Source organism: Barbatula barbatula (genome assembly GCF_947034865.1).
Source record: "Barbatula barbatula genome assembly, chromosome: 2".
NCBI lineage: Eukaryota > Metazoa > Chordata > Actinopteri > Cypriniformes > Nemacheilidae > Barbatula > Barbatula barbatula.
Genome location: NC_136767.1, coordinates 22,463,532 through 22,491,421, shown reverse-complemented (window position 1 = coordinate 22,491,421; position 27,890 = coordinate 22,463,532). Strand labels below are relative to the sequence as shown.

The following is a 27,890-nucleotide window of genomic DNA, read 5'->3' as shown; positions in this document are numbered from 1 at the left end:
AGACTGTTTAGGTGGCAGTCTATCGAGATTATTGTCAGGTACAATATTAAAGTCCCCACCAATGAAAACTCAGGCATTTGGGTAAGCATTAAGCCAAGCAGAATTTTCCCTTCTATCGCATCAATCAGTAGATCATTCTCACGAGAACTATTATACCCATAGATGTTAATTAGTATTACCACAGTATTATTTAAACAGATGACCATAAGCAGAAAATGTCCATTCGGGTCGCTAAAGTAGATTTTTGTCACTTTCTGAAGCCGTTTCACTCGGATATACGTCATGATATGGAAAAGAAGTCAATCGCAACGTTGGTTTCATGGTGACTTTAAAGCAACTGTTTTTCATAGGCACGTGACTGAATTGTCCCATCCATAACGGAACAAAGTCCTCATAAATGGACACATTGAAATAAAATAACTTTTTGTTGTCTATAAAGATGAATCCCATCTGTTGGGTATTTGCTTCTGGTTTGTGCATTTTATTTCACAGAAATCCCTAAACAAAGAATGTCCTCTCAAAAACGTATCACACCCATAATGCATTACTTTTCCTCTTTTAAAATAGAAAACTTCTGCTGTATCGTCAGGGGTTTAGTCAAATAGGTAATTCAATATATTGGTAATAAATACATTCTCTGAAAATGTATTTTTTAGGTTTAACTAAAAATGTCATCATAGTTCTTTATTGAGACTTAAAAGGTTTTGTTTGGCAAACTTCACCGTGTCATTCCCTGCTGAAAAAAACGACCGAAACCATTTAAGAAATTCTGATAGTTTCCAAATACCATTATGAACCATTATTAAAACTATTTCAAAATTATTTTTCGTAGTGTTTTAGTTACTATTGTTTTTTTTGTCAGCGGGGACTGACATACAGAATAGATAATGTTTCATGACTCAACATTTAAAGAGGAAAAAAGACGTTCGCCCTTCATTTGTACTGCTTTTATTTCAAGATAGTTGAAGAAGAATTACTTGGGCGTGTACGCGCACTGATCCGGTGACGTGACGTAACGGCTGCAGCTGTTCACTTCAGTTCGTCTGAATGCATTTTTCAGAAGACGGGACGAGTTTTTCGACTCCGCAGCTTAAATACAACGACGAAAGCATCGGTTTTCTGTCATTTATTAACAATGCATGGTTTATTTTTGGACGGATGCGAAGCGACGTTCAACTGAAGACGGCCATTGATACGCCTTTCCCGAAGAACTAGACTGGTTTGTTTGGTAGTGTTGGTTTCTGTACAACCTTGGGTATGTCAAAACAACTTGGTTTCTTAACGTTTTACAATGATAAGCTAAATTTTGACATTTGTCGTTAAAACCGTTACAATTTCGTTTTATCGGAAACGATTTCGCTTTGTTGTAGCTTCACGTGTAACGTAACATTGAAAACCGAAGCGGATACATGTATGTGTTGTATTTCCTTACATTGTTTTATGTACTGAGTAGTGCAATAAACGGGTTTTGTAATATGTTGTGTGTTACAATCTCATTTGGTAACGTTACCCTTCTGAATGTTAAATTTGGGCCTTGTTGGGGCCAAGCCGCTTTACACGCTATCGTGTTAGGCCAGGAATGTGGTGTCGTCGCCTTACAACGAATTCGCTTTAGGCCTCACGTGATTTAACCCTAAATAGCATGCGTGTTAGAAAAACGACACCATTTTCGTGCTTGTTTGACAAATCGTGCACATTTTTACTTTGGTATTTGCACGTGCCCCTATAACCACAGGAAAAACTTTGACGCGCACCACGGAAATTAAATAAATAAAAGTGACTTGTTTTTTTACTGTTTTCGAGGTAAACGGCGTGATTGTGTATTTTTTTATCTATTTTTGTTTAAAATATTCTGACAACGGCCTCTGGATTAGTTATGCAAATATTAATACCGGAAGTTGTGGCCATTGCCATGACAGCGTCGTTTAGTTCTTCGCTTTTTTTGTAGTAGTGATGGCTTTAAGGTTTATATTCAATACCCTACATTGAAATAATGTATTGTCTTTTTTTAAATTCTACCAAAGACAGGTAAACAAAGGTCAAAATGGTGAGACCTCATTCAGGATCTCCTCGTTCGAAACACAGGTAGTGCTTTGCTGTATATGTAGATTACATTTTATGTGTTTACGTAAAATCCATACTAAGTTGTGGCGTCGACATGTTTCACATTTGTTTTTCTTGCAGGCCTTTTTCGGACAACTACAACAGCATGAATCATGAGGGGCGATTTGACCCTCCTTCAAGAAGCACGAGAGGCTTTAGAGGACCTCCTGGAAAAGCCCCACCCAGCTGGAGAGAGAGCAACAGCGGTGGTCCCCAGCCATACCTCAAGAGGCCCTCATACATGGGTGAACGTAAAGAGAGACATGGACATTGGATGCAACAGAACCAGGATCAGTTCCATGCCTATCCCAGCTCACAGGATTCACACCGGGGCCGCAGAAGGCCTTCGCCTCCCCGCTCAAGCCGCCCTCCCCCAGTTCAGCACAGGCAGTCTCCTCACAGTCCTATGCATGAACCACCTAGTCACAGACCACTGCTCTTCCAAGGAAAACACATGAGCCACCCATCGCCATCTCGCCATTTTCATGGACCGCCACCAGAACGAAGGGTTCCATCTCCTCATGGTTCCTTCAGGGGTCCTCAGCGACGCACAAGTCCAGCTCAAGAGCATGAGAGGAGCTGGGGCCCTGCACCTCGCGAGAGGCCTTTTGGGCGACCACCACTTGGGGGGCAGAACTGGAACGGGCCAGGAGGTTATATGAACCCCCTTAGCGGGGATTCTAGGCTCTCTGGCCCACCCCAGAGAAGTCCAAGGGATTTTCACGGAAGGAGTTCAAATCAAGAGAGGTACAAGAATGAAGCGGTGCAGGCTGGGTAAAGTGATAAAGAGATAAGGCTTTAAATGCACATTTAGGTATTAAATTGCAGAAACCAGTACACTGCAGGGCCATGAGAGTAAATCCCAGCTTCCAGATTTCTGTCATTGTAAAGTACCAGAGTGATAAAGCCAATACAGTGAAACCATTTGAGGTTCTTAAAGTTATACTTGCAAAGATGTGGCATTCAACAGATTGGGGCTGGATCTAAATTAATAGAAGTTAAAAGCTTCCACACACCTCGAGCAGCAGAAACTGGCATTGTAACCCACATGTTTGTATTGTTTGTAATGGATATGTAGGTGGTCTGCAGCGAGAGATCAACGTCCACCGCACCATGGAGGAGTTGGAAGAGAGTTTCGACGCCCCAGCATGGATTGGGCACACAGAGGAGAGGCCAGTCCACACTCACGACCCCCTTACCGATCACCGGCATGGAAGCCAGGTCCGCCGCCATCAGGCTCGTCTTCCAGATTCTATCCTCCTCTGCGACCCCACGAAAGGCCCATGGGACGCCCAATGAAGAGGAAGATTCAAGAGTTCAGACGGCTGCCTCCACTGGGTTGTTTGGAGAATGGACCACCGAAGCGCTTCCGCAGAGAGCCGTCAGTGAGACCTCTTCTTCCCAGGGGCTTCAGAGGTTTGACCCTTAACGATAAGAGTCGACTGATAAAGGCACGAAAATTCAGGGCGGAGTCAGTCACCAGGTTCAGACTGCCCCCGCCGAGGCCAAGAATCGCAGACAGAGTCCAGAATGCCAAGACAGGACCACGGCATAGCAAAGATTCCACAGGAGTTCAACCGTGCAAGGCGTCCTTGAAAAAAGGTTTAGCGTCACCCAGAGAGTCATCACCCAACACGGATTCCAAGACAGCCAAGAGGGACTCCGAAACAAAGTTGGAATCACGTCGCTCTGTGAGAGCACACAGGTATGGTATCACCCCTCACACTGTGGCAATGGGCGCGTGATGTTTAGAAGGTCAAGCTTCCTGTTTTTCAATGGCAAAACTTTCAGCAAAAGGGGTGTCACCTTGTCAGATGAGATGGATGAGGAGAGAAAAAGAAATCATGCCTGTTTTCCTCATTATTGTCACCGATAAGATGTTAAACGTCTGTCATTGCCTAGACTATCTCTGTCCTTGTCAAGCGAATGTGATGTGTCTGAGCAAGGGGTCTCTTTCAAGTGTTACAGATTCACAGTCTCTTTTTGTTCTTCCTCAATGTCAGTTCATCTGCAAAAGTCAAATGTCATCTGTCCCACAACGATGAATCCATATGAGGAGAGATGTTTAATATGTCTTCAGAGGAAGATAATCTGTTTAACTCTTAATCTTAAGTGTTTGCTGAAGGAACTTTATTGTTTTACCAGCAATGGCCACAGTTTAAACCACAAGTAAAATAATGCCCTGCCCAAACGTCTCAAACGTTAGAAAAACATCTTCTCACGGACGGTGGATAGTATGTCTTTGCAAATGGACATAGAAAGGACTTTTTTTTTGCTAAAGATAATGATGAACAGCAAAAAAGCTTATTTTTGCAGATACGTAAACATTGTAGATTTTTTTTATGGGAATGACATCAAATGATAATGCAGATGTTTCTCTGGATGAAGCAACCGATCGACTGTGGGGCTGTACTCTGCCGCAAGCTTTTAGCAGGAACAAGCATTTCTTGATTGTACGAATGCTTATGTTGCATAGCAAGAAGATAAAGGAACTGGAATCAGTTGACGCACACCACGCCTAATAAAACAATGTAAGATTTCAAGTGGCCACGATCAAGAAATATCAGTCCAATAACCTCAAATATGAAGAAGCTACAACCAACAAAAGTCCTTATTGTGTCAAAGCTACATTGAAGACGATGATATCAATGACCCAAGATGCCCTGCAGATCAATTATGAACCCAAGGCTTGGTCCATTTGTTCTTACGAAAACAAGCTTGCCAAAATATCAACAATTACTTTGCCATCACATTCATGTATTCTTGAATAATTAACTAAGCAAAATGTTGCTCCACATACGTACCTCTTCAGTCAAGATGGATGATATACATGAAACTCACTTGGTGTCTGTCTACAAACCTTTTGGTTTGAAGATTTTGCTGTTCAATAAAAGGAAATTTTCCAGAAAAATGCATCTGTACTCAGATTTCTTTACTCAAAAGCATGGAGCAGAACAAGGCTGCAAAGCAGCATTTGGATTGAAATCTGAAAGGCCAGAGTGTTCGATCTTAATACACCAAGATTCTGATGCAGAGGATTGAGGGAAAATGGCACATGGAACATCTCTGGCTTGTCTGGATAAATGGATGGATAAAACATAAGCATCTACATCACCTGCTGATCTTTGGAGAAGAATGGTTAACTTTTTGGAGAATATGATGATTCCTACACTGCATTCTTCAATCTGAACATTCAGTCCACCAATATGTGGTATTCGCATTAGTGAAAGGAAGGCTGCTAAATGCCAGGGTGAATCAGGGAAAATGTATCTACCAATTCAAACGCATGGAGATGATGGGCTTGCTTTGCTGTAAGTACCCATGTAGTAATCCATCATTGGTCCTGTACAGTTGGGGGACGCTTAAGTAATTTTGTATGAAGTGTTCATTTTCTCTCCTCCGTTCACAAGGCGCTCGTAGTTTATTCCACCAAGAAAACAAAATAAAATTTTTGCATGCACTTGTTTGAATTTGCTCGTTGATTATTTCATGCTTAAGTGTCCAGAAAATTAAGATTACTTGTTTAAACATTTGATTTGCATTTTGTTCAGCCCCTCACCAATAGATAGACGTCTCTCACGTGACCTTGTTGTGGTTTCCCATTGGGAGGCAGGACACAAACCCAGCACCAGCCCTAAGAATAGTGCACCCTGGAGGAATCGGGCCCCCAAAAATAAGACAGGTCGGAGCCTGGCACTTGCTATAGATTTGAATATTTTGCTGAAGTTTCTTGTTTTACAGATGTGTCATCCCATTTTGTTTTTCTGTTATGCAGAAAGCTCAGAATCTGATGGGAATTTAACACTGAATGAACGCTTTACCAAGCTACAAAGTCCTGGCAGCTCTTCACAAGACCAGAAGGACAGACGGTAAATGAGGCTATTTAGTCTAGATCCATTATAGTCTTGTTTTTAATATTTAGAATATTAAGGGGTTTCAAATTCTTGCAAAATTTGTGAGTGCAATGTTTTACTTTATTTTTTAGGCCCTCTGGAAGTTCAGAAACATCCATGGGGAAGCCTGGTTCTTTCACGGTAATAGAATCCTATATCGATAAAGAAAAAATGCATGTTTGATTCTTACATTCAAAATGATCTAACCTTTGCCAATCGACTAATATTTTTTTCTATCTCTGTTCTTAGAGATCTAATTTCCCCCCGGTTGGTGTAGTAAAAACAGGACCAGCCCCTGACGGTATTCCTAGGAAGCCCTTGATGGTAAGTGGAGCTTTTTTGCAACTGGCCAAAACATTGAGAATATTTTTGAAAGGAGTTATATTTCATTCATATTGCTTTGTAAATGCTGTTGTGACCCCTTAACTTTTGAAATAAATTCAAAAGATCTCTTCTTTGTATTTTAAGAGTTCTATAATTCCAAGACCAGATAACGCTATAATTCCAAGACCACCCTTCAGTCAGAAGCCCGTCTTCAAAAAGAGCCAAAGTATTATGTCAAAGTACAAGAACTTGCAGACCCTGCGGCATAAAGTGCCCCATCAGCGGCAATCCACTAGCTATCGCCGGTGGTGATGCAATGGCAAGTCCCATATCACATATTTAAGAATTTAACTGTTTATTTAAGTCTTTGTATTATGCTTTAAAGTTTCGTATTCCATATTTTTTAGATCCTATTCATCATGAAAAGGTGTTCCTCATTTGACGTTGAGCTTCTCTACCCCCTCACATTTACCTAATCTCCTACTGCAAGGCAGTTGTGAATCAATCATTGTAAAAATTGCAAAAAAAATCACCAATGTATATTTTCATTTTGCTTTCATTGTTTATCAAGTTGTTTTTCTTTAGTATTATTTTGTGCATCATAGAGACAGAGGTTTTGAATAATGTGCACTACTCCTTTTGAAGGTCAAAGAATATGAGGCAGCGTTAAGATTTTGTAATACAACCTCTAACATTTACAAAACCGTTCTTTACCAGAGGTTTGTGAAAATATGATTTTAGCGTCTGTTAAGATTCTTTATCTCATTTTTATGTTTATATATTTAGTGTCTGATTTTTTTTTTCAAGTGACTGTTAATAGACTTAAGTTATATGATGCCTGTAAAATGCTTTGTATGGTGCTTTTCAGTTGGTTTCTGGATGTAACAGCTGAGTGTTTTGATTGGCTGAGCTCCATGTTAATGAATGACTTCCCTGTAATATTTTGTTTGCGAAGCACCTAGAACACAATGTACAGCCTTTGTAGTCAAGACACTTTGAATAAAACTGGAACTATAAGCTGTTTTCTGTCCGATTTCTTGAACTGATTACTTAAATTATCTGATTTGATCGTTACAAGTTTGACACTATACCTTTTGTAAACCATTGATGCTGGCTTACAACGGTTGCCTTAGATTTCAACAATTTCATGTGAACTTGAAGACTATTGACAGGGTTTGGGCTCTACACTCTGTTAAGGTCCTTCTTACAAAGGAGGAGCCATGCGACTTTACATCAGAAGTGAATAATTGGTTGTAAATAATGAAGATTTGCCAAGACTCCTATATACACCACATTACAAAGTTGTGTAAAAGTTCATTAACCAATTCTTTTATGCAATATTAACTTTACATTGTGAAAAGATTGAATACAATGATCATATATTTTTTCATTGATCTTGACTTGCTCACAGGGGTTTTTAATAAAGATTCAGAACACGTAACTGGATTATGTTAAGCATTCACAGTTCCCAGGCCATTTCTTGGAAAACAGCTTTATTAGGTATTTATATCAACATTAAACAGCTTGCAGCACAATTTCCACAGCTCACCACAAGGAATTGATGATAATACAATTCTAAACTCCTTGCATCTGGTTGCCATTTCTCACATCTTAACAGCAGTATGGTTTTAAACAAGCTGGTTCTAGAGCATTCAAGTAACGTGAATGTGGAATATAAAAGGATTGCTCATGCCTCAGCCTCTTTGAGGATACTGTCTTTCTGCTGGAAGTAGTCTCTGAACCAGGCGATATGCTCCTGTTTCTGCTTAACAGTGAGGTGGTGATTCTTTGCAAGACCAGTGATCACAAGCTCCATGAAGTGCGTGACAGGACCCTGCTGGGCGAACGAGTCATCCAGGTACTTCTCCAGGAACACATGCTCGTGAAAGGGCACACAAGCCTCTTCCTCCAGGCCTGAGGCAACAGGGTAAAAAACATGATGTAAGCAAGCATTATGTTGGTTGGCCAAAAGAAAGGAATTTTAACAACAGATGTGGAGGTAGAAGGGTTTCTTTTGTATATATATTTTTTAAAGAACTTACCAGCCTCATTGTTGATTGGATATTGCCAAAGCTTTCCCTCTCTGGTCCATTGGATCATCTCCTCAAATCCATTCCGAGGTAACTGATTTGTTGACTGGACAATCTGATTGGCTAGCTCAATATCCCAAAGGGTGGGGCCTTAAGTTAAAAGCACACAATTGTGTAGGTAAAATATATTTTATTTGACATGGATATACTGAAACATGTCAATTTAGTTATTATTGCGGCAATATATAACTGCACTCCTTACTCAGATCTGAAACGGCATCCTGTTCCAGAGCAGCAAAGATGTTCAGCTTTTTACCAGTAAAAGGACTCTTCCTTTCAAACAAGAAAGTACACAGTATGATTTAATAAAAAACAGACTTAAAAAACAAGTAAATAATAAAGCTTTTTTGTTACCTTCTACGCACTGCATCAAGTTCACTAGTAATGCTTCTGTCTTGAGTATATCCCCTGCCATCATCATCAAAACGAATCTGACTAGTCGGCCTTGCACTTGATCTGCCATTTTGCCTCTTTCCTACTTTCATATCAGCTATTATGTCTCTGAAACAGAAAAGAGAACTATACATGGTTATCTATATACATTGTAGAAGGTTTTAACTTTCCACTTTTCAAGTTTTTTCTTGGCTTCCAAAAATCATTTTTGCAAGACCATGATGTTGTTTTACACAATAAAAAAGAAAAAGTCGTACCCAATGTTCTGTCCTTCTGCTCTCCTCTGGGTGTCAGGTATGGCTTCATGTTTCCTCAGTTGCTGAAGGAGCTCTGATTCGGCCTGATGGCTGTTGGGCAGCGTGGATGCGGCAGCTGAGGCTGCAGCAACCAGTTCTGGATTTAATGTCTCACTAAATTGAGGAACATTGTTCATATTAAAGTGCTGTTCATTAGTGTTCGCTTTGTGCCATCACAACTCGCCTATAGTTGTAGATAACGCTTGATTTTGCTTTTAAGCTAATAGAAAAGCTATAAATATAATCCATAACTCACCGCTGTGGTGAACCCTCAGCTGTGGCCTGCTGAAACATACTGTGCGCGCTTTCCACAATCTTGGGCTCAGGTTTCTCACTGGTCCTTACAATTTTTGGTGGTCTTATTTTACGTTTGGTTGTGACCTCCACCTTCATGCCTCCAAGCAGCTCTAAAAGACTCTCTTTTCCAGTTTTTGTCTTCTCATGCGGTTTGCTTTCCTCCGGTTTAGCTCCTTCAGTCTGTGATGTCAACGCTTCTTTTGAAGTGTCCTCATTTTGAATTTCAGTTTTCTTCTGTTCATCTTTGATAACCTCTGCACCAGATTCACTCCCCTCTGTTTTCTTGTTTTGTGACAAGGATTGAGTGTTGTCTTTATTTTCACTAAAGGCGATGCTACTGGTTCCCAATAGCCTTAGGCTTGCTTTATACATGGGCCTAAAATAAAAAAAAACAATGTAAAATAAGTGTTCGTATTAAAAGCAAAAAGAATAAACATTTAGACATACTTGATACTGGAAATCCCTCAAATTATTATCATTAGTCTAATATCTGACCTGGAGGGAATAATCTATTTAACAGTATAATATAATACATTTCATGCATACAATTTTAACAGGAAATACATTTCTGGATGTTAATATAAAATATACATTTTTAAAACGATACACATAACGCACAATAGTCAATTCCATCATTGTCACCTGTCAAGATATGTAAAATTGCCAACTTACCAAAAAGACGAAGGTAACTCGAATTCTTTGCATTTCGTGAAAGGTGGTCGTGGATCCTGCGTGTGAATTAATCCATTTCGGACCTGATAAATATTTATTAACAATCTTCTGTACATGACTGCTCTCTTGGAGGACCTCAATGTCGTCCATGCACGTTTCCGTGTGCAGCACAAAAACCCGTCCGCCGGCTGTCCGAAACGTCTAAAGGTTCCGGGAGCCCCTCACACATTTTTGAGGGGATGAAGTGCATCCACGGCTCCTCCTTTTGCAAAAAACAAAAGAAACATTTAAGGATCTGTATTTTTGAATCGGCTTACGTCACATAAATTGCAGCAGAGCCTTTTAATTTGACCGCAACTGGAAAAGGACATAGCTTGTAAGTGGTCCAGGGGAGGGGGGCTGTCTGCCGCTGTCAATCTCCATCCTTTTACAGTCGTTACCGAGAGGTCATTCACTCATTTAATCGCAAACGTACCAGTTCAGCAAAAACCATCATGACTCGAACTCTCACTACTCCAGGTAAGGGCTTGGTGAATTGAATTTGTTCTTATCTCCCTACATTGTACGTTTTAACGGTTTTTGTGTCAATTCTTATAAATCAAATCGCTTTTCATAGTTAAATCCAGGTGATGCAAGGGCATATCTTTAGTCAACAGTTTTTGGTATCTTTGCTTTTATTCTCTGATAAAACCAGACAGCCACATAATATCGAAAAATATTGCATAATGCCACGTGCACCAAAAAATAAACGTACATTTAGCTATGGCTTTGTCTGGGAGTATTTCGAAGTCACATGGCTGCTGACTTTGGCCCATTGTCCGTATTGAACTTTGTTACTCCGTGAAACTTGAGATTTAGCTCCATGCTTCATGCTGATGCAACTCTGTACACAGTCACGTGCACGCGTTACTGTAACTAAACCTACTCTGTTCATATTATACATATAGTTTTTTTTCGCAGTAGGTAATTTCATATACTGTAGGGCCTACATAATTAAAAGTACATGTGGTTTTAAGTATGACTTATTTTTTCTCTCCCTCAGGTTTTGTGTCTTTGAATCAAGTTTAGATCAAGATCTTCTAACAAGGATTTCTGAAAACACTTGATTTATTTCAACATGGCACCACATCCAGTGGTACAGGCGATGATAGACCTCTCTGCTGGAGCTATAGGTACATTTGGTCATTTAAAAGTTTGTCATTAAAGTCTGAAAATGTATCTCACATTGTATAATATATTGTGGTTGGGGCCTCTTATTTTGTAATCTGTAAAGGGCCCCACGAATTCAAGTGGCAACCTTACCTCATTCGGTACTTGGTCTTTACTTACCCTTTTCAGTTTTTCCTTTTAGGGTCTGTTATATAATTAATTCCACAAAGTGTGAGCACAAACAGTTTTGTATTATTTTTGTGAAGAGTAGCAATAGATTTTACTTTTGGCTAACTGTCACAAGCACTTTTAATTATGTTGATGTGCAATTGCATTGTAGGGCGGGATGCATTTCAGTATCATTTGCATTGTAAAACGTTTACTGTTAGTCCTCAACTAGTTTCACAGGCTGTAACCAGTCTGTAATAGACCCTACCCCCCATACTCACTCACTGATGTTTTAAATCTATTCTCTTTTGCTTGAATATAATATTGATAAATAGTAAAGTAAGTTTGCAGTACATTATACTGTTCTACTGTAGTATTATATCTCTATTAAATTAAATCATCTCTAAGGGATAGTTCAACCCCCAAATAATTTACTCACCTTTGAGTTGTTCCATACATTTCAAACAGTTCTGGCCACCATTGACTACCATAGTAGGAAAAAACTACTTTATTTTTTTGTTCTGTTGAACACAACAGAAGATATTTTGAAGAATGTAGGACAGCAAACAGTTCTGGGGCACGTTTGACTGCCATTGTCATTTTTCCCACTATAGTAGTCAATGGGGTCCAAGAACTGTTTGGTTACAAGCATTCGTCCAAATATCTTTATCTGTGTTCACTCAAACCAGGGAATTTATTCAGATTTGGAACAACTAGAGAGTGAGTAATTCGTAATTCATTACAGAATTTTCATTTTTGGGTGAACTGTTCCTTTACTTTATGTTTGGGATCACAAGTTCAAACCAAGTTAAGGTTCTGATAATAATACTAAAAGTATTTTTTTAATGTTTATAACAGAGTAATGATGTTATTTCAACAATCCGTTTTGATTGTTTCATGATTATCTCTAATCTCTTTTTTCTCTTTAGGGGGCACAGCTTGTGTGTTTAGTGGTCAACCGTTGGACACGGCTAAAGTGAAAATGCAGACATTCCCCACTTTGTACAGAGGCTTTGTGCACTGCTTTGTTTCAACATATAAACAGGTGGGACTTCGAGGGCTGTATCAAGGTACCACTCCTGCACTCATGGCTAACATTGCTGAGAACTCTGTGCTCTTCATGTGCTACGGTTTTTGCCAAGAAGTGGTGCGCTTCGTCTCTAGTCAAGAGAAAGGTGTTGTTCTAAGGTAGAGGGGATTTTTTGTTCTTATATAAATGCACTAGCAAACACCAAGGTCATAGGCTTGATTCCAAGGAATGCACATACTGATATGTCTGAAAGCCTGAAATGTAAATATAAGTCACTTGGGGTAAATGTAACTTTCTGCAAATGTTTGTATATTTGTAAATTTTTTGTTCCACAGTGATATGCACAAAGCATGTGCAGGCTCCGTGGCCTCTGTGTTCTCCTCTCTGGTGCTGTGTCCTACTGAACTGGTCAAGTGCAGACTGCAGGCAATGCATGAGATGGCCACATCCGGCAAAATTGCCACCAGTCAAAAGTAAGGCTGTAAGATTCTTTTCTTGAGCAGTTATGTTATGTGCTGTGTTAATGCTCATGCACTGTTTTTTCTGTATTTTTCAGCACAGTTTGGTCTGTTGTTAAGTCCATCATGCATAACGATGGTCCTGCAGGGTTCTTCCAGGGTCTAACCACGACTATAGCCCGCGAGGTTCCTGGATATTTCTGTTTTTTTGGAGCGTATGAACTGTGCCGTTCCCTCTTTGCTGACTACATGCACTGTGGCAAGGATGACATAGGTATGGAAACACTTATTCTACAGTTAGTAAATGTTATCTACAAAATGTCCTACTTTAAAGGTATTGACACAATGATTAACAGCATACTTTTTTTCTCACTCATTGATAAGTCTGGTATATTTCTGTGTAAAGAAGGAGTTGGCTCTCCAACGTAGTGAGTCAAGTTGTTAATGCATGGTCAAACATTAAGCGTCTGCCAAATCAGTCTGCACGGTAAACAATGAGCTTTTTTGTTTTAAATGAGTACAGTTTGCTGAATCAATAGCGTTAACATCCACGGGAGACTTCTTTATCAGCAATTGAACATTGTTTAAAATGTTTTTAAACGTCAGGCTTTTGGAAGCAAGTGAATGTAATAAAGAAACTAGACTAGAAACTACTGTTGTATATTCTTAGAGTTGTTGTGGCCGCTTTAATAGTTTGGGATGTCTGTGTTTTGCAGGTGTAGCCCCTATTGTGTTCAGTGGGGGTTTTGGTGGAGCTTGTCTCTGGCTGGTGGTGTACCCGATGGACTGTGTAAAATCCAGGATACAGGTCATGTCAATGACAGGCAGACAGGCTGGTTTCTTTAAGACTTTCATGCATATCTTTAGAACGGAAGGTGAGAGAGATATATATTTGCTTTGCCTTTGGATTAGATTAATACATAAAACACTTTTTTTTTAATGGACAACCTGAGCTGCTTTTCTTTTTTCCCCCTAATTTTTCAGGTGTAAGAGCTCTATATTCTGGTTTGACTCCCACCATGATTCGTACATTTCCAGCCAACGGGGCTCTGTTTTTAGGTTATGAAGCCAGTCGCAAGATGATGATGTCACACTTTGACGGCTGACTCCTCACGGTTGAACTTCTGCTAATCTACATCATGGCCAGTCTATTCTTACTCCAGTACACATGCAATGTGCACAATCCCTAATACAGTTTTTATTACAATACTTACAATATTTATTTTGTAATAGTGTTTTAATGTCATGCTGCTAAATCTTACTCTTAAGGGTTTAGAAGTTTAATGGGATTGTAATATATTTTTAAATTACAGTTTTATCATCCGTCAATTGTAGTATTTTTGTACTTAATACTCCACATTACACTCCTCTCCGTACATCTGTGTATTTGCCAATTTCCCAACAGTCCTGCAGATAAACGACTACTATGCAACTGTTTTAAAGTTTTCAGTTTAACACTAAAAGAAAAGGTTTTGACCTTAAACACAAATGTTCTTAAACACAAGTGCCTGCCTGTTATGGAATCACATTTGAATGGTTTTAGAATATGTTTCTATTCCATTTTATTTAAGTGTTATTAATGTAACTAAAAGATTTGTGTAACTGGTGTTTATTTTTTTCTAAATGGTGAGAAAGCATTTTTCATGTACAAAGTATTTTACTTGCTGTTAAATATGTGAATGTTAATGAATGTGTATTGTTAAATATGTTTTTGAATTAACATGACCCATACATTTCTTAGAAAATGAAATTGTATAGTTTTAAAAGTGATTCAAAACACATTCCTTAACATGTGTAACAGTTTGATTTTATTTCTGTTTATTTCTCTGCTTTTAATGGCTGGAATACACTACTTTTAAAAACAAGACATCATACACTTGCAGACTGTTTGATAGTTTCAGATAGAAACACATTAACTGATCAAATCTGCAGATGTTCTGCCTTTAAAAACGAGCATGCTAACAAATAGAAAACAAGTGCTTCTTCATTCATTAAAGACCTTTACAGCAGTATTCAGTCTTTAAATCTTTTTACGCTATTGTTTAAAAATGTATAAAGGCAAAGTATTAGCGAAAACTATCAAAAGGTGCGACTGAATGCAAACTAAACGTGAAAAAAAGTACAAATAAACTTTCTTTAAAATGCTATACGTATGACATTTCTGCATTTATATATTCCATACTTTACATTCAATTTAATGAATGGCAAAAGTTGAACAATTAACATTAATTAGCAGTAAATCTTTACACAAGAGGGCGCAAGTTAGCTGATTAGTGAGGCAATGATCTCGTGCACCCGGAGAACTTTACAGCGGCTGAAAAACAAAATGTAAGTATAAGACATAAAGCACAATTAAATGAACTGGCTCAATTGTAATAATATTGTAACTTTCTAGTTTAACAAAAACTCCAGATAAGAACAAGGGGAAAACCATTTTTTGAAAAACAATTATATATCTTGTAAATAATTATTCGTTAAAGAATAGTTTTGTGTTGCAATATACTATTTGAGCATATTATTGTGACCTTAGCCAGCGATTAAAAATATATCGTTTATGACTGAACTCGCTGCCTGTACTATGCATTGCAAATTTGGCCACTGAGTATGGAGACTTTGTTTAATGGTATTTGGTTTAAATCCCTTGTTAATCCAAAATTGGATTTACGTTTTTTACGTGACATTTCTTGCATTCTCTATGTATTTGTGTTTCTTACATCTTTATCATGGCAGGTTCCACAGAGGCATCCAAACAGGCCGTTGATCATCTGTATGGCACAGAGGATGAGCTGCAGGCCATTGACCACCAACAGTGTTGAGAACAGACCTACATTAAACTCCACCACGTTTTTTGGCTCGGTGCAAAATCCCCACATGTCACGATTTTTAAGGTAACTATCATTCCTGAGGGATAGAAAACACTTGAATGAATCAAAAGACAATCTAATAAATGTAAATAAAATGAAAGTAAACAAAACAAATGTGTCGTTTAATGCTTAAATGTGTAGACTGATGTGAAGTGGCTCTTACAGATCTTTGAAGGGAGTTGACCAGAGCAGACCTACTTTACAGTATGGCCCATTGATAAGGCCCACCAGTGCCACTACGAAACTATAAAGGGCACCAACAACTCCCACCGCTGCAAATAAAATTGACAGAAACATCTAAAACAGAAAATGGGAATGTTTTAGTAAACTACACACAAATATGCAAACATGTTTACTTGAGTGGCATTAGGTTTAAACTGTTATTTACATTTAGTCATTTAGCAGACGCTTTTATCCAAAGCGACTTACAGATGAGGAAACATTGGAAGCAATTATAACAACATAGGCAACAAAATACATAAGTGCATCAAAACTAGTCCATTAAAGCCTAGCACAGTATATAAAGCTAAGATTAGTGAGGTTAGTAATTTATTAATTTGTTTTTTAAGAAGGAAAGGGAAGATAATTAGGATAAATCAATCTGCGACGCGTTGATGGAAGAGATGCGTTTTAGGCGTTTTTTAAAGATGGCAACCGAGTCTGCTAATCTTGTAGCAGCCGGTAGATCATTCCACCAATGTGGAACAGATCCAGAGAAGGTACGAGAGAGTGACTTTTTTCCTTTTTGGGATGGTACCATCCCAAATTTAATCTTTAATCACTAAGTGTTTGTGTCTTGTGACATTAAAAAACTCCTGATCTGTCACTGTAAGACTTTAATTCTTGTTAAAGTGTTAAAGTTCCCCCAAAAATAATATTCTGTCATCATTTGCTCACCCTCATGTCATTTCATACCTGTAGAAATTAATTTTGGAAAGAAATTTGGAAGAATATTAGCAATTTTCAATTCTGTGACATCATTAACTGCTACAGTAGAACAAAAATAAATGTTAGTCAAAGGGGTCCCAGAACTGTTTGTTTTCCTGAATTCTTCAAAATATCTCACTTTGTTCAACAGAACAAAAAAAAGATACAATATATTTTCCTACTATGGTAGTGGAAGATAACTGATAACATTCTTACAAATATATTTCTTTGTGTTTAAGAGAACAAACACATTTATACAGGTTTGAAAAAACCTGAGGGTGAGTACATGATGACAGAAAGGTTGTACAATCAAGTCACAATCTCCAAATATTTGCTAAAGAGATCCGAACCATACGCCAGTCAACCATTTCCAGTGCAGTTTCCAGTTTACTTTTTTACAACATAGGAGTGCCTGTGTATTTTCAAACTAATCTGTTTTATTCACTCTGTCAAGCACATGACAAATGTTCTTCGCATCACATGTAAACAATTACATTCTAAATGTGCTCATTCCCTGCGTTCTAAGAAGCTTCACTCAACTGAGATATAACACAAGTTATAAGCACTGTAGATCTGTATCATGTTATAACACAGTCATCAGTTTGAGTATTAGTTTTTGTATATGTTTCGTGTATGTGGTTGTTTATATTCCTTGAGCTTTATGATATTTGAGCTCTTTAAGTTTGATATAAATAGACACAGAGTTTAAATTTAAACTGGTCGGAGCTTCGTTTTACTGTACATGACCGTTTTGTCCCTGCAGAGTTAATGCACATTTCATGGTATTTATAAAGGATGGCTAGCGCACAAGCTTTTACATAACTGAATTTCTAAAGGATTATAGATATTTATAAAATGCAAACTAAAAATAACTGAGTCTGTTTGTAGGTTTGTAGCTCACCCCACAGCGGTTACCACAGCAGCCCTTCTCTCCAGTCAGGTGAATATAAAATGCAGGAATCAAAACCTGCAGGTAGAGAAAAAAATATATATTTTGATGAATTTTTCATATTTAACTTATTGCATGTTTATGATACTTATATTGTTTATATTTTTACAGTATTATTATTGATACATCAGTATATGTCTAATTGATTCCAACACTAATTGAGTTACATCATGCAACACTTTTTTTTCATTTTTCCCACTAACAAAATACTCTAGAATACTAAAGCATTTACAAGTTTATCCGTTTAAAATAGTTAATACTAGAGAATACTCTTGTGTACTGTGGTAGTTTTACTATGCTTTAGTAAAATTACTATATATACTACAGTGTACTACAATTTGTACAACCGTTTACTGCAGTTAATACTAGAGAATACTCTTGTGTACTGTGGTAGTTTTACTATACTAAAGTAAAATTACTATACATACTACATTGTAATACAATTTACAATAGTCTAGTATAGTAAAAACTTTAATATATGACCATACTTTTTTTAGGCGTTGCCCAACTATCTTTTTTGGTTTTGTGTATATTTATCTAGATATTATTCAAGTTTTTTTATCAAATAAGAATGCATTTTTATACTTGATCCCAATTCAAACTGATTAAATAAAAATATTTTGCAAAGAAGTTAATTGAAGAAAACAGCATGTGACTGACAAGAACCAAACAAAACTTACTTTTTATATATATATTTTGGTTTTACATACACTTTTATTCTTTAAACTTATATTTTAATAAACTCACCAGTACACCCCCTCCAACCAGTCCTCCCATGTATTTGACCTCCTCTGTAAGTTGTCCATTCTGCGCGTATTTAACATCCCAGCCAGGGAAAAACAGTATGATGTTACAGATTATCGAGATGAGCGCCAGTGGATACAGAGTTCCCCCGACACATAGCGCACATTTTCCGGTACACATACTGCAAAATGTGTATAATCCTTAAAGTCTGAAAAATGTAATTGCTACGATATAAAATTATTTAATTGTAGTATTTTATAGAAACTTTCTCAACTCTACAATAAGCTTCACGTCCCACTGATCCCTCAAAATTAGAGTGTCTTTCAGTGTGCTGAGGTCTTTATAAACACTGGCTGGACATTTGTTATTGAGTTAAGATAAGACAAGACAAGCCCATGTAATTCTTCCTCTGACCACACCCTGCGAGAACTTATAAAACGCAATAAAACATACAATATATACAATTATATGTACTGTTGTTTAAGCTGTGTGCCTAGAGTATAGTATTATCATTTTATATATTTATACATGACAAACAAACCTATTTTACTTCGAAACCAAGAAGATGAGGTTCCTACTTTTGAAGAAAACACAATGACACACTATTGAATCAAAGCCACATTTTAAAATTCATACACATGTTTAGACATTCTATGCATTTAACAGACATGTTTAAAGACACAAAACCAGGCTCTGGTTGTCACAACAAATAGAAACACTCTATCTTTAACCCTTCAGATGCAGTCTGAGTCAGAAGTGACGTGAAGGATTTTATGGCATATTTAAACAGTGGTGACAGGCACAGATGTATACAATGCACTGTTCAACTCTAGGGAAGTGTTTGCACAGGGTACTCTAAAACAAATGCACCACTGGACTTTGGACCATCTCTGGTGTGAGAAAACACTGTAAAACAAATAGTACTGTCTAACAGACAAATTATCAATATGGGATTTTCCAGTATAACAAAAGGGCTGCCACTGAAGTTTATGGGGCACACGACAAAATGAAAAACTTTATACATCCAGCACTGTTAAGATGCTTTAAGCAGGGTCTCATTGGTAAAGTGTCCACAACAATGTTCCCGGTGGTTACTTCACTGACGTTGGCCCTCCTAACAAATGATTTGTCAATACTGCCCTTTTTATGTGAGACCAAGTAGAAAAAATGATACACACACTGTACATGTATAAGATCAATCGTTTTCACAAAGTTTACACAGGGTTTGTGTTTGTAAAAAGGAGCAGTCAGGGTTGATTAAACACCGGAAGAGCTCGTATGCCTTTTTTCCCATTTGCCTAACCCCAACATCCTAAAACATACTGACCCACCCTTTCAAGCAAAGCACAGACAAAGACGGTCTTTCAAGACAAACTATCAAACTGCCAAGAAATCATATCAGAATGTTCATTGTTATTTGTTTGAGTTTTTTAAGCATGTGTGTAAAAGTACATAATGCAAGACACCTTTCTGTTTAAAAGAATGTGGAACAATGTCAGATTTCTAAACACCTCTTATCTTGCTTTTGTATTATTTTATGACTTCCTCTTATATGTCATGTTTTATCAATGACATTCTTATAATTTTCAATGATTAATAATTTATGCCAAACGCACATACACAAGTCACAGAATAATGCACAACACCGGATGTGTCCAATGCTCTTTTCTTGACCTTTAACTAAAGTGTGTATCCGGTATAGTGATTCAATTATTCTAATGCAATCAGTTATTATCACAAACACCAGAAATGATCAATGAACGTTTATTTATTTATAGTAAAGCAATAAAATGCGATACCGTTTAAAAAACTTTACTGTTTAGGCTCTGCATATCTTTATTGGGAAAATATCGAATCATAAAAGAAAGTTGAATGTTGCGTGTGCGCGTGTCAGGAATGCATCTCCTAGTATACTTGTAGAGAATGCGCCCTCTACTGGACAAATGACCCCTCTCTTCCATGAATCCTACGCCCCTGGTGCTGATGGGAAACACAACCATGACCCACACATCAGCCGTATACAGAAACGTTTAATTTACAAAAGGTTAAAACAGTGAAAAGTTTACCGAAGTCGCGAATTTTCTTTGATTTGACCTAAAGATACCGAGATGAAACCACTGGGGAACGGTTACTACTTCGAGTTGTATAACCGTGCACGTGCACGCCCACCTGAACGTCACATTCTATTGGTTTAGACGCTTTGCAGTCAAACTAGTCGAATTTACGAAATAGTCCTGATCGTAACATTTGTTATGCCAGTTGTTTAAATGTCTGAAAGGGTTAGCTCAGAAGCCAAACAACCACAATCGGTTTAATTCGCTTTCGGAAAGCTGCTGTGTTGTTTTTAAGTCCACTGTAAAAAGTTACTACGACCACCGACAGGGCATTAACTATGGATACGTCTGGGGAAAGGACGATACCCCAACTGAAATAATTTTTATTAACTTTCATGCCAGAAAAATGTTATGACCAATTTTTCCTTCATTTCAACTTCATACACGGTGAGGGTTGATTTTATCTCAGTTAACATATTTACAAAATGACAAGGAACAAAGCATTCACACAAAAGTGACATTGGGCCACACCTTTTGAGATAAGTCACAGCTGACACAGTTGACATAGTCTACAATTTATTAAGTTGAAATCTTCTTATCATTTATATTATTTTGTAGTGCCCTGTCTGAAGATTGTCATGAGTAAGACTATGGGAATACTGGTTTTGATGGCAACTGTTTTTGGTGAGTGGCCCACTTTATTTGATACTAACAAATCTGTTTAAGTTTTACATTATTCTCATTAAGTTGTACTATACGTTTCATTTGTACTATTTGTTTTCACATGTTTTCCATCATATTATTATGTATTTCGTCACAGCCCCACTGGCTCAGATTGGGAAAGTAGTTTGGTCTGGAAGATCTGATGGTTTGTGTGCGGAATCTGTCTTTCTGGAACTGCTGGCCATCTCTGCTCATGGAGCCTTCTGCTACAGGCAAAACTTTCCAACTGAGTATAACGGCATTTCTATAGTGAAGTCTGTTTTGGACATAGAAGTATGTGCTTGCTAAGTATGTGTTTACAGTCTTGCTAAGACATGCAGGTGTGTGTATGCAGAGCCTGGGGGGAAAGTTTGTTTGCACTGATCCAGATTGCTTTTCTGATTTTTCTCATCCAACACTACAGAGGAAAAACTATGAAAGGTCAGAAACAAAATCACAGAATCAGTGACAGAACTTAATTATGTACTACTTATTTCAATATATGTGTTCTTTTGTTTCACACAGGTGTATATCTTCTTGCTCTATACTGTGCCTTCGTGTATTTCCTGGTTTCGCCTTTGACCCCTGTGTCAGTGGTTGGGACACTGCGGGAGTGGAATGTCCTGTTTGTTATTGCTGGCAGGGTGAGATACGACTTAAATCCATAAGAGAGAGTGTGTACATTTGCAAGGAGCAATCCTTTATTTGTGTGTACATATTCAGCTCCTCCAGGCATGCAGTAACTACAGATGTGGTCACACCGGCCAGCTCTCAGCTCTCTCTATTTTGTTGGTCTTTTTTGGGTCTCTAGGGCGTATCTTCAGTTCATTACAGGTACACAAACAAAAACACATTCAGTGAGCTAACAGGGGAGAAGTCAGTGTTGATGGATCAAGCACTATAGTCTGAAAGAACAAGCCCAAAATATGGATATATTATAGTAGGAACTTTGAACGCCAGCACTAGGGGAGGAAAGGATAAACAAACTGCCATGATAAAAATCACATAATGTAGCGTGCGGTCAAAAAACAGGTGTGGAGATTTGATAGCTGATTAGAAGTTAGTCACACATTGTAGTGTTATAAGGTCAGAACACTAGCCCAGAATTGTTTTCTAAAAACAAGCACAAAAAATTCCAATATTTATTATACAATTGCACTGTACTGTACAATACAAGCAACTTAAATAACGAATAAATGAATAAACAGGTCCTGCTTGTAATAGTTACTTATAATACTATCTTTGGTAGAATTTGTTTTTGTGTTATATTTTAGTAATATTTTCTATGCTGTCATGTTAATAATCTCTCTTTATTTTCTAAGGAGACTGGCCTATCACTCCCAGCTCAGTTGCATTCAGTGGCTTGTTGTTGCAGTGGAGTGATCCTAGCACAGATTCTTTTATACTGGAATATATGCAGCATAGAGAAAGTGAGGCAAGTGTATAAAGAGAAGGCTGAGTAAAGGTGTTTAAGAACCTTGGCAGATGTGAAGAATCTCACATAGCTTGTTGAAATGCTTATTTTATGTCTGCTACTTAAAACTAGTTCAAATCACTAGTTAGTGCAAGACAATACAGTATATTGTACTCTCTAAGTCTTATGCATTCAATACATGCCAAAAACCGTTCTAGTGTCAAATGCAGTGCTACATTTGGATAACTTTGCTTTCTCTGCACACGAAGAGATAGTTTTCCTTTTTCTTTTTTTGCGTTGTGCACATTTTGATTAACAAAGGGGTTTGTGTTTTTATTTGGGCTTAAGTCATCAGAAGTAAACTTATTTGATTGATTTGGTAAAACAAAACTAGCAAACACCATAAACATACAGTGTAGTTTAACGTTTTCAGTATTCTTTAGTATTTAGTAGAACAGTATTGATTTGCTTGTCAGTATTATAATTTTGGAAAAGCCATGATTTGGTATTTTTTTTCTGTGGTATTCACAGAAGAAATGAAATATGTGTAGTAAATGTTTTGTAAAGGGTCCTTAAAAACATTTGATACATATGCATTAAATTGAGGTTATTTTATAGCTCATGTTTCTTATTGAGAGAAAGTCATAAATAACTTTTTAAACGGATAAACGTTTGCACACAAACTTGGATAATATACATTCTTTGCATATCAGATGGGGTTGGTGAGATTTCCTGACAAATCAGGCTTCACAAAGCGGAAGCATCAAACTCAAGTGAGCTTGCAGAAATAGAACGCTAGGTGGCAGAAGAGTAGTGTTTCCTGTACATGACATCTAATCTTTGTAATTTATGATGTTCACTATTTCTGTGGCCTTCTTCAGTATTATTATAACTAATAGTTACATTATTTACACAAATTAACACCCCAGAATGTGTGTGTCCATTAAACATTATTGTGTGTACTTTCAGTAATTTTAGTCTCATGTTGTTTTTCTTGTTTAATTTTGATGTTATGATTTATGCAGTACACACTTCACATTTCCAAACACCCTATTCTTAAGTAAAATATAATGAGTCAATTTGTATAAAGTTGTTGATTTATTCTTTTAGGAAATGATTTTTAGTCAAACTGGGCGAAACTATTTTCGGGATTAGTTGGAAAATCAAGTCTTGTAAAGATATTGAAATGACGTCCAGCGTGTCCTTTACTGTTGCTTAGGAGCTGTGTTGACAGTGTGGTATGGTTTGTTTGTCGGGTCTGGTTGTGTAGTCTTGGCTCTGTCTGCTTTGTGGGAGGTCTTCTCCGTTGGCTGTGTGTGTATTTCCGGAGCAATGAAAACTTGCTGAAACATGAGTCATAAAGAGTTTGTGTGCCTGCGTGTGGTTCTCTCCTTATCTACCTGTCCGAAAGATCTCAATCTACCATCAGAATGATCTAATCTGCTTGTCTGTGTGGAAACACCAGGCCATGCGTGTGTTTGTGCGGCCTGCCCATGAGGGTCTGAAAGTATTGACTTTGTTTGTGTACACACGGCTCGTGAGGACTTTATTTTTAACCTAACTTCCTTAAAGTAACTTATGTATTCCTTTTTATTTGGAATGTGTTTATGATCGCGATACTTTGATGTGCTGTTTGGGTGTGTTTGATAAGAAGCCCATTGATGCGGTTTGTCTATGTATCTGAAGAATGTGATCTTGATGCTCAGTGTGTGTTTCTATCTGTGTGGGCTCCACCGGAGTGGCTGATGATACAGATCTTTTTGTAGACTTTAAATCACAGTGTTCTGACATTTTAAGCAAAAAAATCCAATAAAATTTTTTGAATCGCTGCAGATCAATGCCATCTACACAGAAGTAAATTAGTGTAAAATGAAAACTGCTTCAGTAATATTGGAGGACTTGTTTCATGTCTGTTGGTCTTTCTCTTAGAAACTACAAGAAAAGAACAGCTGCAGTGAATCAATACTTAAATCTGGGTGCTGTAATCCCTCTGTAGTTCACCGTGCCACGTCAAAGCGTCTCCTGTGTGCTCACAAAGTTATTAACAAATAATATGCCAGCTAAACATAGTTGTTGAAATATGAAGTGACGTATTGTTTGCATGCTTGAGCAATCTGTGTGCGATAGCTTGTGCGATGTGAAAGGTGTGGAAAGGCCACCTGTCACACATCATATCTGCTACGGTTTTACAAAAATGTCTTCTTGGCCTGGCCAAGTTTGATTTATATGAAGCAGAAAATCTGTTTTAGGAATGTTTTGTAAAAAAAAATTAGCAATGATAAAATAAAAAATGTATAATAAAATGGATATTTTTAGTCTATATAAGGGACATATATTTATTAAAATTAATAGAGAGAGAGAAGAGAGAGAGAAGAGAGAGAGAAGAGAGAGAGAAGAGAGAGAGAAGAGAGAGAGAAGAGAGAGAGAAGAGAGAGAATTTAAATAGGCACCCTGAATTAAGTTTTGATGGAGGCTGAACAAGGTCCTGAAAAGCTTCTCTGTATGAAGTGCTGTTACGTCAGTGCAAACTCATTGTCTTGCAACAAAGATGGAAACCCCTTTTAAAAGACGTACTTTAATAAACTTGCCGCTTGTGCCCACCTCATATCCGTGATTACAGCTCTCTAGAGAAACATGTACCTCCCCACACACTTCTTAAACTCTCACATGAACCTAATAAACAGTATATTTCCAGTGGTCTTTATTTTAGATAGTATTTATATTTTTTCACCATTTTTTGGGTTTAACATGGGGCACCCATTGTGTCCATACCATAGAAGTGAAATGTTCTGGCACCAACATTCTTCAAAATATCTTCTTTTGTGTTCTGCGGAAGATGTTCTGGTTGGAAATGACAAGAGGGTGAGTTAATGATTTTTAACTTGTGCAAATCATTTCAACTTACTGTTTTAAAATTTGGTTGTTGTATCTTAAAATTATGTTGAAATTGCTTTAAATTGTTAGTTGAAATAACTGAAGTCAACTTGTATAATCCTTTGGCAGCAAAAAAATGTTTACAGTGTATGATTGAAGCTCAAGGGAACGTTCAAATAATTAAAATTTCTGAAACACTGACTCACTACCAGCAAGTGTTCTGTGTGACGTTAGTTAAACGTTTGTGACGACATTTGGCTTGTCAGTCTGTTTTTTTTCATGCTTATTTTCCATGCACGATTTGTTGGTGGCAAATTGTTGTATAACTCTCCCACGAACAGACGCCACACCTACAATCTGACAGACAAACCTGCAATACTTCTCTCTCTCTCTCTCTCTCTCTCTCTCTATCTCTTTGTTTGAGAATACAAGTCAACCATAATTGGGTTCTAGGTGGCATTCAACCGGACAGCAGTGCAGAAGTATGCTGTTGGTCCTGCTCTTTGTTGTAGCCCTGAACTGGAGCATAGCGATTTTGTCCTGCTAGCCACAAACAAATAGATATATCCAAAAAGAAAAAATGTGCGTACACACATTGTAGGCAGTTTAACTTTATCTAACTGTTTCATTGTACACACAAACTGAAGCTTGTCCTAAACAAACTTGTGGATTTGTTTGTGGCCTGGTTGTCATCTAGTGTTTCCGAACTAATGTGACCTAAGTGTGACTACATATTTATAGTATAAAAAAGTACATTTGTGACTCTTTTGGAAGTGCTGTTTTTTCCGCAAATCAAGATTAATTCTAAGTATCAAAGTCTGAACCTTATTGCAAGAATGAATAGTTTAGACTTTTTTGTGTTCTAAATTGTCCAGCAAGACTGTCACCGTTTGGGAACGTTTTTAATTTATTCTTCAAGTGAGTTTTATAACATGTAAATGTTTTTTCGACTGAAATTGTAGTCTCTTGTTCTCTCTCGCTCCGGTGGGTGTGGGGTTTTGGGGTTAGTTTGGGGGATTGCTGTTGCTTTGGGAACAACCTGTGGAAGCCTCTGTTTGTTGCTAGGAGATTTTATGCTTTCAACTAGAAAATCTGGCTCCCCGTTCAACTGAACCCCCACACATGCACACCAACAGTTGGACACAAACACACACACACGCATACACGCACACACCACAGTCACTTAATTTTGAAGTTTGCCAACTGATTAATTCGGAAAATAAGATGTTAATATCAAAACAAATAGAAATTATTCTTGGCAAATTTCATTGTTTGTCTTGCATTTGATGTTGCCACACATATCATTGACTATTCCCACTTGCCACCTGTTGATTTCACATTATAGATCACGCAATACTTTAACTACCAATATACAGCTATTTATATTTTGTATTTTTATTGTATTTCCTTTTATTCTTTTGTTTCATACCATGGCGTTTAAATGTGCTCTCCCACAAACGGTAGACATTAAGGTCTTATTTCCCTCAATACGACTTCCTGCAATCGAGTTTATGGGTCCAGCTAGGACTATATTTGCGGTCATATGCCTGTTTATAGCTCCCATCCCCCTTTCAAAACTCTTCCTCGCCATCTCCCCCATTGCTCCCCTCCCCTCCACCCCCGATTAGCCGGTCCTGACTGCACCATTACCATGAGAATAGCGGGGAGCAGCGAGCGGGTTAAGCTCGGGACTGCTGAGAGAGGGGAGACGAGGCACTCAATGCAACGCTAATTTTCTGCCCGGTGGGAGAGCGAGAGAATGGAGAACAAAGGCGAGCATAAGAGGCGCTGAGAACTGCGCGCTTTTACTGCGCGCACCTGCGTGCTCAAAAGCGCAGGACAATGAGACTCCGAAACGGCCAATTACGGCCCGGACAGCCACTCGCTTTCTCTCCTGGAAAAAAGCGGGCAAAGTATAAAAAAATAGAGAAAAGGGAGGGATATTCTTCCGACCTCTGTGTTTTGATCCTCCTAACTTTTATCAGTTTTAATCGATGTCCACTTTCTTCCAGAAGTTAGGTGTCGTAGGTCAGATGTCCCATCAGCACTCGCCGAGACCCCGTCCCTCCCAAACCAGTGTCCTCTACGCGCATTGTTCCCTTGACTTGCTTAATTTGGTACGTTTTAGCTCATTATAAAATGAGTATATCGACTTAAATGCGTTAATATCGGGAGCGTAAGCCGCTATCGTATTAACGATGAATTAAAAGAGGCTGGTCGGATTTAAACTGACAAGGGTTTATTTGCCGTATGGAGAGAATACATTTTCAGTGGGGTTTGATTAAATATCGAGGGGAAACGCTCGTTTTAGTAATATCGCAATAAAAGGTCGATGTGTTTGGGTTGGGTGGTGTTGCTGGCGCGTACACTTATCACATTATCGAATGCGTGAAAGTGTGTAGGTTGTGGCGCAGCAGTTACACCTGTCATCTTATCATTACACAAACTTGAGCTTTACTTTATTTGCAATTTCTTTCTTTTTTAATCTA

At 37.9% G+C, this 27,890-nt stretch overlaps 5 protein-coding genes across 6 annotated transcripts; 3 read left to right on the top strand and 2 right to left on the bottom strand.

The window, feature by feature from the left end:
• The first annotated feature begins 964 nt into the window (after nucleotides 1-964).
• Nucleotides 965-7,335, top strand: LOC306911416 (uncharacterized protein). 2 transcript variants are annotated; one of them, XM_079486749.1, is made up of 10 exons: nucleotides 965-1,255; nucleotides 2,025-2,085; nucleotides 2,185-2,850; nucleotides 3,182-3,808; nucleotides 5,655-5,785; nucleotides 5,879-5,972; nucleotides 6,089-6,137; nucleotides 6,246-6,320; nucleotides 6,465-6,639; nucleotides 6,728-7,335. In XM_079486749.1, the coding sequence occupies exons 2-9, from the start codon at nucleotides 2,045-2,047 to the stop codon at nucleotides 6,630-6,632; spliced, it is 1,851 nt and encodes a 616-aa protein (XP_079342875.1). In that variant the 5' UTR covers nucleotides 965-1,255; nucleotides 2,025-2,044; the 3' UTR covers nucleotides 6,633-6,639; nucleotides 6,728-7,335. The 2 variants fall into 2 exon arrangements, with proteins under 2 accessions (XP_079342875.1, XP_079342876.1); XM_079486750.1 differs by lacking the exon at nucleotides 965-1,255 and having other exon boundaries at nucleotides 1,928-2,085.
• Nucleotides 7,336-7,624: 289 nt separating this feature from the next.
• mrps31 (mitochondrial ribosomal protein S31) lies at nucleotides 7,625-10,499 on the bottom strand. Its single transcript, XM_079488106.1, has 7 exons — nucleotides 10,069-10,499; nucleotides 9,356-9,772; nucleotides 9,061-9,213; nucleotides 8,765-8,911; nucleotides 8,613-8,683; nucleotides 8,363-8,500; nucleotides 7,625-8,234 (listed from the first exon to the last, which is right to left on the bottom strand). Exons 1-7 carry the CDS (start codon nucleotides 10,182-10,184, stop codon nucleotides 8,008-8,010), a joined length of 1,269 nt encoding a protein of 422 aa, XP_079344232.1. The 5' UTR covers nucleotides 10,185-10,499; the 3' UTR covers nucleotides 7,625-8,007.
• Nucleotides 10,256-15,060, top strand: slc25a15b (solute carrier family 25 member 15b). The gene is made up of 7 exons (XM_079488124.1): nucleotides 10,256-10,587; nucleotides 11,111-11,240; nucleotides 12,315-12,573; nucleotides 12,751-12,888; nucleotides 12,972-13,147; nucleotides 13,590-13,748; nucleotides 13,858-15,060. Exons 2-7 carry the CDS (start codon nucleotides 11,186-11,188, stop codon nucleotides 13,977-13,979), a joined length of 909 nt encoding a protein of 302 aa, XP_079344250.1. The 5' UTR covers nucleotides 10,256-10,587; nucleotides 11,111-11,185; the 3' UTR covers nucleotides 13,980-15,060.
• On the bottom strand, nucleotides 14,470-18,708 carry tm4sf21a (transmembrane 4 L six family member 21a). Its single transcript, XM_079488134.1, has 5 exons — nucleotides 18,361-18,708; nucleotides 17,566-17,631; nucleotides 15,901-16,034; nucleotides 15,588-15,774; nucleotides 14,470-15,187 (listed from the first exon to the last, which is right to left on the bottom strand). Exons 1-5 carry the CDS (start codon nucleotides 18,535-18,537, stop codon nucleotides 15,179-15,181), a joined length of 573 nt encoding a protein of 190 aa, XP_079344260.1. The 5' UTR covers nucleotides 18,538-18,708; the 3' UTR covers nucleotides 14,470-15,178.
• Nucleotides 18,709-20,294: 1,586 nt separating this feature from the next.
• mpdu1a (mannose-P-dolichol utilization defect 1a) lies at nucleotides 20,295-23,604 on the top strand. Its single transcript, XM_079451325.1, has 7 exons — nucleotides 20,295-20,858; nucleotides 21,030-21,095; nucleotides 21,232-21,364; nucleotides 21,469-21,554; nucleotides 21,639-21,757; nucleotides 21,837-21,947; nucleotides 22,436-23,604. The coding sequence occupies exons 1-7, from the start codon at nucleotides 20,807-20,809 to the stop codon at nucleotides 22,574-22,576; spliced, it is 708 nt and encodes a 235-aa protein (XP_079307451.1). The 5' UTR covers nucleotides 20,295-20,806; the 3' UTR covers nucleotides 22,577-23,604.
• The last annotated feature ends 4,286 nt before the right edge of the window (nucleotides 23,605-27,890 follow it).

Excerpts from the sequence above, each read along its gene's own strand:
- mpdu1a (XM_079451325.1), top strand. The coding sequence starts at position 20,807 with ATGCCAGAAAAATGTTATGACCAATTTTTCCTTCATTTCAACTTCATA. Across the intron at positions 20,859-21,029 it reads TCATTTCAACTTCATACACG|TGCCCTGTCTGAAGATTGTC; the intron begins GTGAGGGTTGAT and ends ATTATTTTGTAG. Across the intron at positions 21,555-21,638 it reads CAGAGGAAAAACTATGAAAG|GTGTATATCTTCTTGCTCTA; the intron begins GTCAGAAACAAA and ends TGTTTCACACAG.
- slc25a15b (XM_079488124.1), top strand. The coding sequence starts at position 11,186 with ATGGCACCACATCCAGTGGTACAGGCGATGATAGACCTCTCTGCTGGA. Across the intron at positions 12,574-12,750 it reads GAGAAAGGTGTTGTTCTAAG|TGATATGCACAAAGCATGTG; the intron begins GTAGAGGGGATT and ends TTTGTTCCACAG. Across the intron at positions 13,749-13,857 it reads GCATATCTTTAGAACGGAAG|GTGTAAGAGCTCTATATTCT; the intron begins GTGAGAGAGATA and ends CTAATTTTTCAG.
- LOC306911416 (XM_079486749.1), top strand. The coding sequence starts at position 2,045 with ATGGTGAGACCTCATTCAGGATCTCCTCGTTCGAAACACAG. Across the intron at positions 5,786-5,878 it reads GGCCCCCAAAAATAAGACAG|AAAGCTCAGAATCTGATGGG; the intron begins GTCGGAGCCTGG and ends TCTGTTATGCAG. Across the intron at positions 6,321-6,464 it reads TTCCTAGGAAGCCCTTGATG|AGTTCTATAATTCCAAGACC; the intron begins GTAAGTGGAGCT and ends TTGTATTTTAAG.
- mrps31 (XM_079488106.1), bottom strand. The coding sequence starts at position 10,184 with ATGTACAGAAGATTGTTAATAAATATTTATCAGGTCCGAAATGGATTA. Across the intron at positions 9,214-9,355 it reads GCTGAGGGTTCACCACAGCG|TGAGACATTAAATCCAGAAC; the intron begins GTGAGTTATGGA and ends TCCTCAATTTAG. Across the intron at positions 8,684-8,764 it reads CTTGATGCAGTGCGTAGAAG|GAAGAGTCCTTTTACTGGTA; the intron begins GTAACAAAAAAG and ends CTTGTTTGAAAG.
- tm4sf21a (XM_079488134.1), bottom strand. The coding sequence starts at position 18,537 with ATGTGTACCGGAAAATGTGCGCTATGTGTCGGGGGAACTCTGTATCCA. Across the intron at positions 17,632-18,360 it reads TGGTTGGAGGGGGTGTACTG|GTTTTGATTCCTGCATTTTA; the intron begins GTGAGTTTATTA and ends CTCTACCTGCAG. Across the intron at positions 15,775-15,900 it reads TCAACTCCCTTCAAAGATCT|GAATGATAGTTACCTTAAAA; the intron begins GTAAGAGCCACT and ends TCTATCCCTCAG.